Here is a 14,706-nt window from a genome sequence, read left to right as displayed (position 1 = left end):
AACTATGACCCTTATTGATCAGGGCTTACACTAATTAATTTCCCAAAGTCCTGTCCCAGCCTGCAGTGATATCCATGCAGAAAAAAAACCAAACCAAGGATGGAGACTTTGGTTGGCCAAAAGACCCAGGGGTGAAGTACTTATCCCTTTGAAATCAATGCTAAGTCCCAATTGATTTTAGTCATGTGTGGATGTTACCGTTAGTCAAGTATATGAACACTTAGCCTCAAAAGTTTATACAACTGTCACAAATGTCTTTTATATCAGTGCTAAACCAAAACTGCCTGCACACATGCAGCAGTGCAGAGAATCCCCTCCAGCTCCCGGGTGCCTTGTTCCATCTTATCTTTCCTCCAGCAGCAAAACCAGTTGAAGAGGTGTCCACACTCCTGTTGGCTGTGCAGTCCCAGCCCTGCGCTGGGGACTCCTCTGGGAAGTGTTTGTGTGGCCTTTTGTGAGACACATCAGGAAGAGATCCACTTTTCAGCTAGGGTGGTACAGACCCACGGACAGTTGCAGAGCTGCAGCTGAGGATTGTATCATACCCTAGGGTGGAAATGATAGGAAGGGGCGAGAGCTTCTGAAGCAGGTTTGTTGCCAGAAGAGTTTCTCACGGACTTACACGCTGACTGATGTGCCCCTAAAGAGCTCTGCCAAGGGTTAACAATGTCCTTAATGTTGCTCTGTGCATGCTCCCCTTGTGATGTGGGAGCAACCAGGAATATTACTAAGCTGATTTTATGGCTGGTCTAATACAAAAGTCTAAGGACCTTCCTCACAATGAATCAAAAAGAAAAGGAGGCAGGAGTTTGGCTTTTCAGTTTTCCAATCCAAGCCCTTGATAAATATTTCCCACTGGCAGGCAACCAGCACTCTGCAGTTACTTTGCTTCAAACCAGGACTCCTTCCCAGATTTAGCACTTTCAGTAATACTACATGCTGCTTAATTGTCCTAACGACATTCTGGAGGCAGAGTTGAATTAATCAAGAGTTATCGCTCCTGCGCTCAGCTGTTTCACTGCTGCCCCTCGTGTTGTCCTATGTGGGACCAGCCCATAGTCTCTGTGTCCTGCATCCATGAGTTAGGCAGATGCTCTGCATGTCAGAGCTACTCCAGAGCTTGATATGATCCAAGGCAGGACTTACGTGGCATGCCACAAATATAGCTTTCCACCCTGGTGAGGGCTGCAAAAAACTACTCAGAAAGGTGAAGTCAAATGCTTGTGCCATCTCTGCATTCTGCACTTGGATCATTTGCAGAGGGTGACTCTGCAGCTGAGAACTTGGCTGCAGTAGCAGAGCCAGCTCATGGCATTACTGTATTTCAGCGCTAGGCGTTACAATAGTAAGGCTTCTGGCTTTCTTTAAAATTTGAACAAGGTGTAAACTGACACAGCTTTGTCCTTTTGCAGTGAAAAATAATAGCTTTGCAAAGTGTGAATCGCTCTGGAATGTTACCTCTGAAACCTAAAGACAACATTTTAAAGTGTCAACATGGATTGCTTTTACTACCTTTTAAGTGGGAATAACGATCTAAGGTATTCACCACAATTTCCAACTGACTTCCGTGCATCCTCAGTTGCCAAAAGTCTCTACATTCAGCTGCCAAAACCTCTTCTTCCCTTCCAACAATTTCTCCATAGCAGGTTTGGGTTGCCAATGCAAAACTCAGCATCACTGTGAAAACTGAAAAAGTGAAGATATTGTAAACCAAACCAAATTATAAACTAAATAGCATGAAGTCAATGGACTTTTTGTTTTCATATGGGATTTTTTTAAAAGCTGAGTTTATTTTACTTTAAATAAAGCTACTACTGAATTTCCAGTTGATTTAGCCAGAACACAGGCAACATGCCGCAGGATTTGAGTTGTGTTTGCTGAAATGTCCATGGCCTTGAACAGATAATACATTTTTCAGCAACATATTTCTCTTTGCCCGCTGCTGGTCTTTTTTCCTTTGTGCTCTCTCCAGATTGACTTTCACTCTACTTATTCCCTGCCTCATTTCTCACCCTATTTTTCCAGTTGTTTTTTTCTACTGCTTTTCTCAATATCTTTCTCTCAGGTTATAAGCAAAACACGACTCAGCTTTGGGCTGAACTTTTAAACCCACATCTTGAAATTAAATAAAGCAAGCATCTTCTGTCTCTATGTAGAAGTAACTTCACAACTTGAGTCACTTAGCACTTTTAGTAGTTGCACAATGGAAAAGCTCCATTAGAAGAACAGCGGCTTTTAATGCTGGAGAGGTGCCACAACAACCAGAAATAACACAGCAATAGTCAAGTAATTAAACACAATGTGGATACCAAGATATCCAACTCACCACAAGGATTTTAGAGTCTGTTCTTGGCTGGTAGTAGAAAGAAGCTCGTTGTATTGTCCAGGTTTAGGCAACATGAGGGAAAAGCAGAGATGCAGAGTAACACACTCAGTGGACCAGGCAGAGCCGCAGCGTCAGTTGGAGTTTACCCACTAATCCCTGCACGGTTACGGACATAAGGATCTGGGGTTTTTTATTCACATTTCTGCATCCTTGCTTTTTGTGAGCCTACGGGTGGACAAAGTGAAGCAAAGCTGACTCATTTCCAGAAATGTCTATTGATAAAAGTACATATTCAATAAAATCTGTAATCGTGATTAGAAACTTGGTAACAATAGTTGTTATTATTGTTCTGCTTGCAGGACGAATGCCTTAGTTCCAGCTCTCCAGCCCAGGCTTCCCACACCCAGCCCGCCCCTGCGCGTCACTCCGATCCTGACATTGAACTCACAACAACCCGGACCGAGAAGACTGCCAAAAAAACTCCCGCTATTCTTCTTCATCCTCACTAACAATTTGGTAATGAAGTATTGATTTCCACTCCCCTGCTTATGGACAATATTAGATTTTCATTGATAAACTGCACTGGGGCTGTCTGGTCTCCACTGTCCCTTTTTGCTGTCACTAAAACAAAGTGCCACTGAAGTAAGATAATGACTGAGAACATTGATGTACTTATTTTGTCAATTTGTAACACTTGACAGGAAAAAAAAATTCTTCATAGTTTAATGTCCAAGTGTGCTACACAAGATGCAGTCACATTGGAAGCTTTACTTTTCATGGTAATGTCCATTTCCTATTTATAACCCCTTTGGGATAGTTTGTCTAAAGGAAATGTTTCTATTCTGTGCAGCTATTACTGTTGCACCTGGGTTGCCCAATCCAGTCATTGCACTAGGGATTAATACATCACAGTAAGTACAAGAATTATTAAGTTAAAACAGATTCTGAGCCAAAAAACCTCTGAACAATGTTAATCTTCTGTGCAAGTTGTTCAAATAGTTATGCTTAACCATGTTGCTGCCAAAGATTTGTTTAAAATGGTTTATTTTCAGTTTGTTTTATTCCTCAGATATATATATATATTTAAATCTCCATTACGGTTTATGACGAGACATATGCGATGGAGTGATTTTTAAACGAAAGTACTATTGTTAGATTATTGAACATTATATAAATATAGGTATATCTATATATAAATATCACTATATAAATATCTATATATAGATATAAAAGAATAAAAGTAGAATTCCTTTCTCAGTTAGGTGAGTGTAAATCTAAAGCTCTCTGTTGTAGCCAATGGAGTTACATTGGATTTATGCTACCGTAAATGGGATCAGAATCTGGTCGTGCACTCTGTCCGGCCTGGCTAGTACCGCCGGCACGGACAGGCTGGAAACTACAGCTGTCTTCAAGTCAACCGAGACCTGGGGAGAAGGGGACTAAAAAGATGGCAATTTCAAATTTGTGCTTGTAACTTTTTTCATTAAAACTTTGAGGTCCCAATTTTAATTTGTGGAATATTCACGTTAATAATGAGATCTAATTAAGACATCCATTAAAAGCCCGTTAAAGTTAATTTAACGTAAAAATTCCAATAGAACTGTATTAGATTTTCTCCATTAAATTAACGTTATGGATTTTTAACGGATGTCTTAATTATACATTATTATTAACGGGAATACTGTATTACACAGATTAAAATCGGGTCCCGAGTCAACTCACAAAATCTTCCAGGATACGCTAATGTCACAAGTCTCACGTTACCTAGTACACTGCTTGGAAAATCAGGCGCAGCCCTGTTTACTCTCGCTGAGCATTTCCTCGCAGCGAAAGCAACCTCCAGTAGGCAAATCCATCTCTGCATTTAACGACGAACTTCCCTTATTCTCAAAGGAAAAATAAGCCTGGATCAAGTTGTAAATCGCCACTCCATTGCAAATGAAATATTCAAAGTATGCTAAGCACAAGTTGAGAAGAGGATCCTTCTCAAATAAGAGAGGGCTTTGGGGCGTCTTTTACTATTGTTTTGGTTTAGACGTTCAAGGATATAATTGAAGTGCAACATTCACAAAATCAGACTAAATACATTTACTGCATTCCCTGTGGCATGTGCAGAAGGGCCTGTTTTGACATTGTTTGGGAAATTTTGACATGATCCCTAAATTCAACATGGAGGAAGAAAAAAGGCCCTTCTTATTTACCTCCTAGGGAAAGTGTTGCCCTTATGCCACATATAATAGCAAATTGCTTTTTTTATGGCATGCATAACCTAGATGGGAAAAAATATGGCGCTTGAGGGAAGGAGGGAAAAAGTAAATGAAGTTCCAGGAATGTCATTCTGAAGTAATGAGGCATGGACAGAAAATATACCCCTCACATCATCGGATTGAGATGGCAGTCGAAATAGCTTCATTGAAGTGTCAGCACTCATCCATCAATCAATCATCCACAAGGAAAAATAGCGACAGTACAACGGGGCGGCTTTTATGGGATTTACTCATGGGCATAGGGAATAGCAGCTCAAATGTAGTTCTGACATGAAAAGCAAGGTGCTGATATTATTTTTTATGATGGGAGGATCATAAAGTGAATTGAGAACAGTGAGGTCTGTCTTTGCTTAACCTATTCAACTGGAAATGAACGGAGCTCAACTGGAAACGAGCAGAACCTTCAGATGGGTTAAGATTGAAGCCTGCACCGTGCTGAGCACCAGCCATTGACAACAAAATTCTATTAAAGCAAAATCAATGCATTAGCATCGAGCTCCTCAGAAGCTGTTAAATTGCACAGCCCGGTTCAGAGTTATTAAGTGAAGTTGCACAAGGTGGGTCCTGCGGCACAGACCCAAAGGCAGCGAGTGCCACGGCAAAACGCCACTTGGGAGAAACTACATGCCTATCTGCAGCCCTGCTCCTTTCCCCAAGCTTTTGGATTATCTAGAAAAAATATTTGGTTTATTGTAGCATCCGACGGGGGAAGTTCCCACCAACTTCAGACGACCCCGATCCTGCGCCCTGTCACAGCTGGGCGTTTTGCCATCTGTTCTGGTAGAAACCCTCCCTGCAGTACGTTTTGCTGCTTGCAGCCATGGCCGAGCCGCATGGATGCCAACACGGGCCGCTGCCAGGAGCAAGGAGCCCTCTTCCCACAAGAGGCAGCCCACAGCATCCAGGGCTGGGGCTCCTCGCACTCAATTTTGGCAGAAAAGAGGCTTTCCCGGTGCCCCGTAGCTGGTGAGCAATGGGCTCGTGGTGATGGTAGGAAACATGGTCCCACCATCGGCCGCCCCAGCCCCAGCTGTGCCGGCACCTGGGACCCCAGAGCTGAAAACCTCTCTCAAGGTTTTTGGGAGTGCCAGTCCCCCCAAGGGAAGTCTGGCTGGCCCAACAGCGTGTTTTGCTCAGGACGCTTCACTCCAGCACAGGCAAGTGCAGAAACAGCTACTTCATTTAAAATCTGGCCACAAACCTTTATTACACAGTGCTAAACCTTGATTATTTTGCCTGCATCACTATCCTCTGGGAACATTTTAGGTACACATTTGAATTAAGTGATTTTTTTTTTTTTTACAATATGATATAAAAAAAGAAAATGTACATCTCTCCTCTCTCTTCCTCTGTATGAAACTGGATGAGTTGATAGTTTATCTGTCATATAAATCAGGTAACACAGAAAATCATTGCATCTTTTCTCTGTCGTATCTACTCAATATCTATCGTTCTGACTTTTATTCTTATTGGAGATCGTCAAAACATTAATTAAAAGCCTGGTGATCAAACAGCCGAATATTTATGATTCACATCCTTGCTTATTAACAAGTGGCATATTGATAACACCACATATCCAAGCTGTTTATGCTCTTGCACTGCAATAAAGCAGTAAGAATTGTTACCCTTACACACTGCTTTGAGAGATTTATTCAGAAACCATAGCTCCCTTCCTGCCACCATCCATGTCAAAATAAGCCATAGCACCTTAAGAAAAAAGTTCTATTATAAAAGAGGGAGACGTAATTAGCATCTCTTTGGAGACTAATATATAAGAATTTCAGTGGATCAGTCTCAGGTGTTTTTTCCAGGCCGTTATTATTTAAGCTGAGAGGGAGAAGGACACTTAACTTTAAAAATGGCTGTCATTAGTACAATAATAATTGTTGGTTTAAAAAAAAAAATCTTTGAGAATCCGCTAACAAACCTGCCCAGTAATTACTTGTCAATGCAACTTATCATGGGTTTTATTACCTACTTGTAAAAGTATTTTCAAGACTGACCTCCCTCGCTTTTTTAGAGATCATGGAGGATATAAGAAGTCATTTTAAAAATCAATAATTATATATTAACACGATAGGGGTTGAAGCCTTCCAAGCCAGTTTTACAGGCTATTGAGTCAACTCACACACTCAGATGGCAAGGATTGTTTCCCTAATTTTTGGTCTTTTTGCTTTCCTTAATCGTGTTTTGATAAAGCGCCATGTTTATTGACTAATATATACCAACAGTTCAGCTCCTAAAATAGAAGGGGATATTCCCACTGGGAAGCATCCGTGCGGGCTTTGCACGGACAGCAAGCTGCCCTCAGTGATCGGGAAAATACAAAAGTAACAGAGTTTTGGCCCGGGGCAGCCTCTGGGTGAGAGCTACCGAGGGGAGATTTGCTCTCTGCTAATTACTAATGGCCTGATCCTGCCAGGGAGGTGCTGCTCTGGTTCAAGCACAGCAGCTCCGGTCAGCCCTTGGTTCATTCTTGCTGTGAATATTACCTTGCAATCAAACCTGTTGAGAAAACACAAGGGAACGAAAGATGGCAACCTAATTTTGGCAGAACTTTCCTCCCAGCAAAGAAATGTCTCTGTTCAGCACCCCAGGCCAGGCTGGGCTATGGCCACCGTCCCCGTCCCCTCTCCGCTTGCCGTCGTAACGCTCAGGCTGGAGAAAGCGCCTCAGCTAAGTGGAGGTGGATCTCCGTCACATAGGACTTTTGTCTTCGCAAACAGATATACGATGCAATTTGTATTTAAAATTCTCTCTATAAAGACACTATTGATCACAGATTCCAGATCAATATGTTGCAATTACAGCAGGCTTTAAAGGCCATCTGTCCCCAAGCAAGAGCACTGATATAACCACCTCTATATATTTTGAAAAAGTGCTACTGGTATGTGCCCATCTTACAGTACAACCTGACATATTATTTTTGCTCCCAGGAAGCTGCTCCCAGGAGCTACATAAAGTTGTAATTCCTGTTTACCGGCCACCCAAGAGGAGACCTCAGACCAGCTTCTCTGGGTTTCAGAGTCACAACAGGGTCAACACCACTGTGGTCTTGTTGCCCTGGGTTTCCTGCTCCGCCTCACAATTTATCCCCCAGGTTGCAACTTTCCTTGTTGCCAAACCTCTGTCCTTGGTTGAAAATGATCAGCAAGAGGTTATTGAATTTCACTAAAAGTAAGAACTTTTCAGTAATGTTGCTGAAGATTTTGAGCTGGACAGTGGTAGGTGTAAACTGAGCCTTTTTTATATGTGACAGCTTGGACCACAGCGAATGTAACATTTTGAAACTTGCAACTAGAGAATAAATTATATATACCTAAAGGCAGATTTCAATTCACATTTCACCAAACTGAGGTCCTAATTTGTCAGCAGCTGAAGTCAAGTTAAATCTTTCCGTTGATGGCCCTGTGTGAGCCACTAGGTAGTGATTCCAGAAAGAAATGTTTCCTGGATTTTCTTTTTTCTTCTTTTGTTAATTATTTCCTGCAGTGGTTGACATCACTCAAGCACACAGAATTTAGGAATTTGTTCTCCAATCATCTCCGGAAGGACAGTGAAAGACTAAAAAAATAAAAATAGTGGGTTTACAGTGATAATAGAAGCCAACATACCTTTGCAAATGAACGTGCCAAGTGTAAAAGCCCAGGGAGAGGGTTTGCATCCCACATGCGCTGTGCCGTGTCCTGCCAGCATGTTCCTAATCTTCCCTGCGACTGCCTCCCTCCGATTTCATTTCAATCTTCAGCTTTATTTATACCAACTTCTAAAAAACAGAAGCCAGATTCTGAATTCATTTATTCTGGTGTAAATCCAGAGCTACTCCTTCGAATTCAGTATATTTACCCTCCGTCTACATAGCCCCAAACATTGTCCTCACGGTCCTAACCTTGGATTCCTAACATGTTTAGATGGTTTTGAAAACAACTTCAGCAAACAGTCTCTAGCTCCGTGCAGATTAAATCTAACAACGCACAGTCTGCACTTCAGAAGTTTTATGGTTATGTCAGGGAAGTGATTGCAAAACTTTGTTATTGATGTGACTATGCTGGTAAAAGTCCTAATGTAAAAACAGTTGTATCGCTATAAAGCACTTTATACTGGTACAGCTTATTTTGCTTTGCTGGACCACTTTTATACCAGTGCAAGCACTTTTATCCCGGTATACTTCAGTCTACACTAGTGGTCATTTTTTGTTTTAACTATGCTGGCAAAAATGTGAAGAGTAGATAAAGTTTAAGATGACACTGTTGTTTCTTGTACCAAAGTGTCTGTACAATATTTTCTTTGAGAGTATTTTTAAAAGTGAAATAGCTGTACCACTGGACTTAACTGCAGAGTAATAAACTTCCAGTTCGTCATCACTCTCAGCTCATGAAATGTCTTCAGGCCTTTGTAAAAAGCCCTGTTTGAGACAACAGATTAAATACTAATCCTGGCAGATCGTACATCTCCGCTTGAGTTCATACCATCTAGCTGAGCAAACTTTTTTTTTTCCCTTTTTTTTGGCTCTAAGTAAAGGCAACAAATTCTTTCATTAGACTTCTTAGATGAGATAGCAGGGTAAAAAAGATGGATATTTTAAAAAGAAAATGAAAATAACATCTTGCAAAAATGCAGCTACATTAAATGCAAGGAACGCTTTTCTTGGAAAGCCACATCCCCACATGGGCATCAGCCCCAGGTGAGGGATGTATTTACAGTACTTACTTAAACATCCATGCAATTGTCTCAAATGTGGAAGATTTATATGGGCAATGTTTTCACTTACTAGCTGGTCCATGTAACATTAAAAAATACATATCTGTACATATCTAGGTAGATATGCAGCTAGATACAGATATCTACCCCCTATACACATTCATATATCTGTGCATACACTGGCACACTGTACATGTGTGTACGTATGTGTATCTATTTATAAACAGGCAATGATTCTGTGGCTGAAGTAACAGCTGGGCACTGTTGGCACCAAGCAAAGCAGCAGATATCTTCAGGATGTACAATGCAGTATTTTGGCTTTATAATGCAGCAAATGCTGGAATGTGCAATACAGGTTGCAAAAGCTGACAAGCTAAACAGTTCTTATTTGGCTCAGGGTACTTCACTGTCATATGTCTCTGGTACAATATGCCCTTTTGTCTAGTGCTCAGGCACCACTTATTAATCCTTTTGTTTGTTTTTCTGTACATTTGTTTTGGGTTTTATTATCTTGACTATGTCAGCACGAATCATGAGCGATCCACACCCATTTTAAATAATAGAGCATAGTTGGCCATAATAGTAAATTTGACAGTTTTGCTCTGCCCCAGCGCTTGTGGTATGTAGTAAGTTTGGTATTGGCAGCATCTTCAGGTTACATCTGTGACCCATGGTGTTAGGTCTAGAATTTTGTTTAAAAAATAAAAAAAAAAAAGAAACAAAAGCTCCTTTCTCTTTAAAAAAAAATGTATATACTACAAATTGCAAAAAGGAAAGATTAAACACATTTTTTATATTAACAACGCAAATGGGACTCCTTTCCGAGAGGACTCACGGTGACTTTATCTGTAGAATGTTTCAGTGCTTATGCACTAATTTTGTAACAAGTGCATGCTGTATAGAATATATTGCCTGTATACTTAGAGTGGAGGGGGGCCAAGCTGCTTTTCATTGTGCACTGCAGCTTGTTTGTTTGGATGAAAAGTTGCGCCTTTGATGCATTTTTATACTGTACATATTTGTATATATTAACTATATTGCCATGTTATGAACACAGATTTTGTTATATTTGCTTGTTTCGGTTTCCTACAAAAATTGGTCCATAATGGGGGATATTATTTTTTTTGTATAGAAAATATGCTTGTAATTTTTGTTTGTTTGTTTTCTTGGTCATCAACTTTTAATGGCTCATAAAGGAATTAGAGATGAGTTTTTGGAGGAACTCTGAGAAGCAAGTCTGTGTTTGCATGAGACCTGCCCAATTGCTGGCTATAAAGGGGGGCGGGGGGGAAGAGGGGAAATCTAAGTCAAATTTTGCTTTTAAAGCATGCTTAGTCCCATGGGAAAACTCATACATGTACAATTATTCTCTTTGTATTTTATCTAATAGTGCCTGAATTTTTTTTTAATGTCTTCTTGGAGGAACAATTCATAATTGTCAAAATTTGAAACATTAGCTTAATTTTGTTTTCATGACCTCTCATTTCTCCTCCTTATTTATTTTGTTGCTGTTTATAATGGGCCCCAAGGCCATTTCTGACATTGCAGTGCTCTTCTTCCACATTAAGGATGTTTTTAAAATTACTAAGATTATTGAGCCAACAGGCTGTTTTAATCAAAACCATGTTTCACTTGGTTTTGATGATTATGAATGGTCCTTACAATGGAAAAACGCCTTTCTGCTGGGAGGACCGTACCACCTAGTGGCCCCAAAGCTTCATCACAGATACGCATCTTCCCAATATTTACTGTCTTTCTCAAAGCCTAGCTGGCAATTTTGCTTCAAATTATTTGCTTATTATAACTAACTTAAACTAAACAAATTGATAATGTTAATGGCATTTTTTTCCCTTTGGTTGATTGCTAAATAAATTCGTATAATTTATACTAGAGGAGATTACTGCTTTTATTGTTTTGGGTTCCCCCAAATCAATTATTAACAATCAGGACTATGTATCTCATTAAATTTAAATCAGGTCAAACCTATTTATCTAAGGCCTTTTCTGATTTACAGGAAGATGACTGTATTCCAGTGCATTTAAGATGTATTTCTGTGTATGATTTTGCAGCATTGAAATCTATTAACGCTGATTTTTTGTTCTGTATTTTTACCACGGTAAATACATTGTAAAAAAAAAAAAAAATCCCTCAACTTTACCACAGAAAACATTACTTTTTATGCCCAGGGATTTTTTTTTTTTTAATAAAATCACCGCAGTTTTAGAACTGTAATTAAAGCCCTGAATAATAGATCACACATCTTTATCTGTTGTGTTTAAGAGGAAAAAAATAGCCCAAACTGTTCACATAATCCTGAATGCCTCATTTCCATAAAAAAAGGTTTCTATACATATATTATTTACATTTTTAAACATGGTAATTCTTTCCTTTGTGGCATAAAATGTCTCTTTTCCACTGCAGCTATTGGAAAGCGACTGCTCACATCTGAAATGTTATCGTAATTTGCATCAGGAAACCCAACTGCAGACATTAAGGACCTGGGTGTGTTCAATTATGATTTTGCTGGAGGCTGTCCCTCATTTTAATGCTGCACTCATTGAACTACCTTTCTGAAATCTAGCTGATATGGTTCACCATAGACATGCTTCACAACATCATTAGCTTTGCAAATGGCTTCATTTCAGTCAATGCAGACTTCAGTTTTGGCCAATTGTAAAATGGAAATTTGAAAAGGAAAAAAAAAACAGATGCACTTAAAACATGAAAAGAATTATTTATATGATAAAAATATATTTAGATTTTCAAAGCACAAGACTGAACAGAAGTGCTCTTTTTATGCTTTCTGAAGATGTTACTGTTAAAAGTCTTTCTACATCAGGCTTAATAAATCTGTAATGACATTTGATGGATTGATTTTTGTGTGGGTTTTTCTTTTCTTTCTTTCTTTTTTTTTTTCCCCTTTCTTTCTCTGCAGAGAAAGAAAAAGACTGACCTGGAGAGGCTGTGGGAGTAAAAAAAAAAAAAAAAAAAAAAACAACAAACCACCACAGGAATGTGCCTGTTTCAGTAAAACTCACGAACGATTTCTAGCAGCCTCCTTTCCCTTAAATAATAATCACTTAAAATAAGCAAAAGAAAAAAAGAAATCCAACTACACCACCGTGCATTTGTTTCTACAGATCTTTTTCTTTCCCTTCTCTGGCTCCTTTGACCACTCCATGCCTGGGTTATTTATGGTGTAATCTACAGCGAGGCATTGGGCTGCTGTCACACAAATTCAAGGCTCGCTAGCCATAAACCAGGCATGATTGAGATACCAAACACCCTTCTCTCAAGTGCTCCACCTCAGACGGATGGCTCTGTTTAACACTTAGTTTCCCTAAGCACTCCCTCGTCCCCCGTAACGTCCCCCCCAAGCGGGGTGATGTGTCACGCGCCCGAGTGCGGCAGCACACGCCGCTGCCGTCCCGGCCGGGATGGGTTATTTACTGCCGATGAGTCAAAGCTCTCCGTGGCAGAGCTTCCCCAGACTTGTACTCATTAAATTTTGATGGGCGCAGTATCACCTGTTAGCCATGCTTAATTGCCACTGCTCTTGCTCACCATGATGAAACGTCGAGCCCACCTTGAGTCAGCCCGGCCGGCTGCGTGGCCGCAGTCCTAAGGGCAGAGCATCCTCCCCACGCTGCTGCCAGCCTCTCTGTCCCACCCACGTGCTCTCCAGTCCCTGAAGGAGAGGGCAGGTGTCCCCACGCTTGCGGTAGGGAGAGCAGAGGGGAGGAAAGTGCTGGATGTGTTTCCCCCACCCTGCTGTCGCACTTCTCCGATTTCCTCTAAACCACCTGCCTTTCCCAAGCACCCCTTGGGGTCTTTCCAGCCTGGCATGGAGGACAGGGGACAGCACCCAGCCCTGCTTCAGCCACCCATCCCCATCGCACAGAGCCAAAGCCAACGAAAGGCTCTGCGCCCTCCTCGCCCCACCAGCCGCTCCTTGGTGTGACCGTCCCGCACCCACGGCTGACCGGCACCAGCCACCCTTCAACTTCTACACGCCGACCGGGTAGTTCATTAGCGAATACACTTACAAGACAGTGCCTTGGATCCTGCAATGCTGACTTTTTTTTTTTTTTAAGTGGTTTGGTTTTTTTTTTTAAAGGAATATATTGCACACATTTCAAGAAACCCCTCTAGGGTAAAATAAAAAATATATATAGATGGCTAAAATAACAAATGAATCATAAAACTTAGAGATGGAAAAGGACTATTAGATCATCCAATTTATCTTGCTGTCTGCCAATACAGGTTTGTTCCCCGCAGACCGCTCCCCGGGGCTTTGTCTAGCCTTTCTGACTTAACTCCAGCACGCAGGGTCCTCTGCCACTTTCCTGGGAAGAATAGTTAATGGGTTAGGCAAGTTTTATAGGTACAGGGCCAAATCCTGGCCTGAAGGGAGTCTCACCTGCAAGGCGCACAGGCGTTGACCCCGAATATTTTAGCGACTCCACAAAGCAGCAATACACACGCCACTTGAGCGTGTTTTCACCTTGTGCCCTTGCACACAGCTGCCGGCCCACGCCATCCCGTAAGGCTGCGGGGCCGAGACCGTGGTCCGCAAGGGGCCAGGTCCCCTCTGTCCCAGAGCCCCAGGTCCAGCCGGGTGGGCAGGATCGGGACTGGGCAGGATCAAGTGCCTACCCATGCTCCAGCATTTCCCTATTGATGGAGACTGCCAAACCAGCTGTAGGCAGCTCTCAGCAGGCTTAAGAGACGGCTCTAATTTATTCCAAGGGTTTGAACTTGTATCTATTTTTTTTTTTTTTAATTATTGGTGATACACTCCAGCAGAAGAACAAACAAACAAATAAAATCAACCCTTCAGCTTCTCAGATGGATGTTTTGGCTACAGGGCAACTTTGAAAGCTGGTTCAGTTGTTGTTTTTGCTTTCATTTTTTGCTGCTCCTTAAAACTGTCTTGATTTAATAAAAGTTAAATGTTTTCATAGGAAAATCAGGCTGGGTGGTTTGTGATTCTTTTATGTACAACACGAATATTACATTATTCAACAATTCAGGAATAAATTTAATTCTGTCTACCTTCTACCTTTGCTGAATGTTTTACAATTTAAATAGCTGGTCTGACAGTGAAGTCCGGGTACTAAGGAGAGATCGGTTAGCTCCAGAAGGGCACCAAGGTCATGGTACAAAGGACTTCAAGTGGGACATCACCAAGTGTGGGAGAGGCGAGCCTGGGACCGAGGGCTGGGGTTTGCCACGCCAGAAGTGGGATTATCTGGCTCACCTTCCTGAGACACCACAAAATGGGAAGGATCCACTCTTTGCTCTGAAATTTAAAAGCCCAAAAGAGCCGCCTGAGCTGGCCGCCCTTCACAGACAGCCCCATTCACCACCCCGATCCCCTCCATCCAAGGGCGAGGGGGTACCCGGGCCGGG

At 41.4% G+C, this 14,706-nt stretch overlaps 1 protein-coding gene across 2 annotated transcripts in view; it reads left to right on the top strand.

Annotated features, from left to right (window-relative positions):
* Positions 1 to 12,160, top strand: part of TSHZ2 (teashirt zinc finger homeobox 2) — a 234,266-nt gene extending 222,106 nt beyond the window's left edge. For both annotated transcript variants that reach the window (XM_052787284.1, XM_052787278.1), the window contains exon 3: positions 2,686 to 12,160. In XM_052787284.1, the coding sequence (XP_052643244.1) occupies positions 2,686 to 2,687 (2 nt within the window). In that variant the 3' untranslated portion in view covers positions 2,688 to 12,160. The remainder of the gene's footprint in view (positions 1 to 2,685) is intronic.
* Positions 12,161 to 14,706: the final 2,546 nt, after the last annotated feature.

This window comes from Harpia harpyja, chromosome 1, assembly GCF_026419915.1.
Source record: "Harpia harpyja isolate bHarHar1 chromosome 1, bHarHar1 primary haplotype, whole genome shotgun sequence".
Taxonomy (NCBI): Eukaryota; Metazoa; Chordata; class Aves; order Accipitriformes; family Accipitridae; genus Harpia; species Harpia harpyja.
Note: the sequence above shows the minus strand (reverse complement) of the source record. Positions and strands in the feature narration are given on the sequence as shown.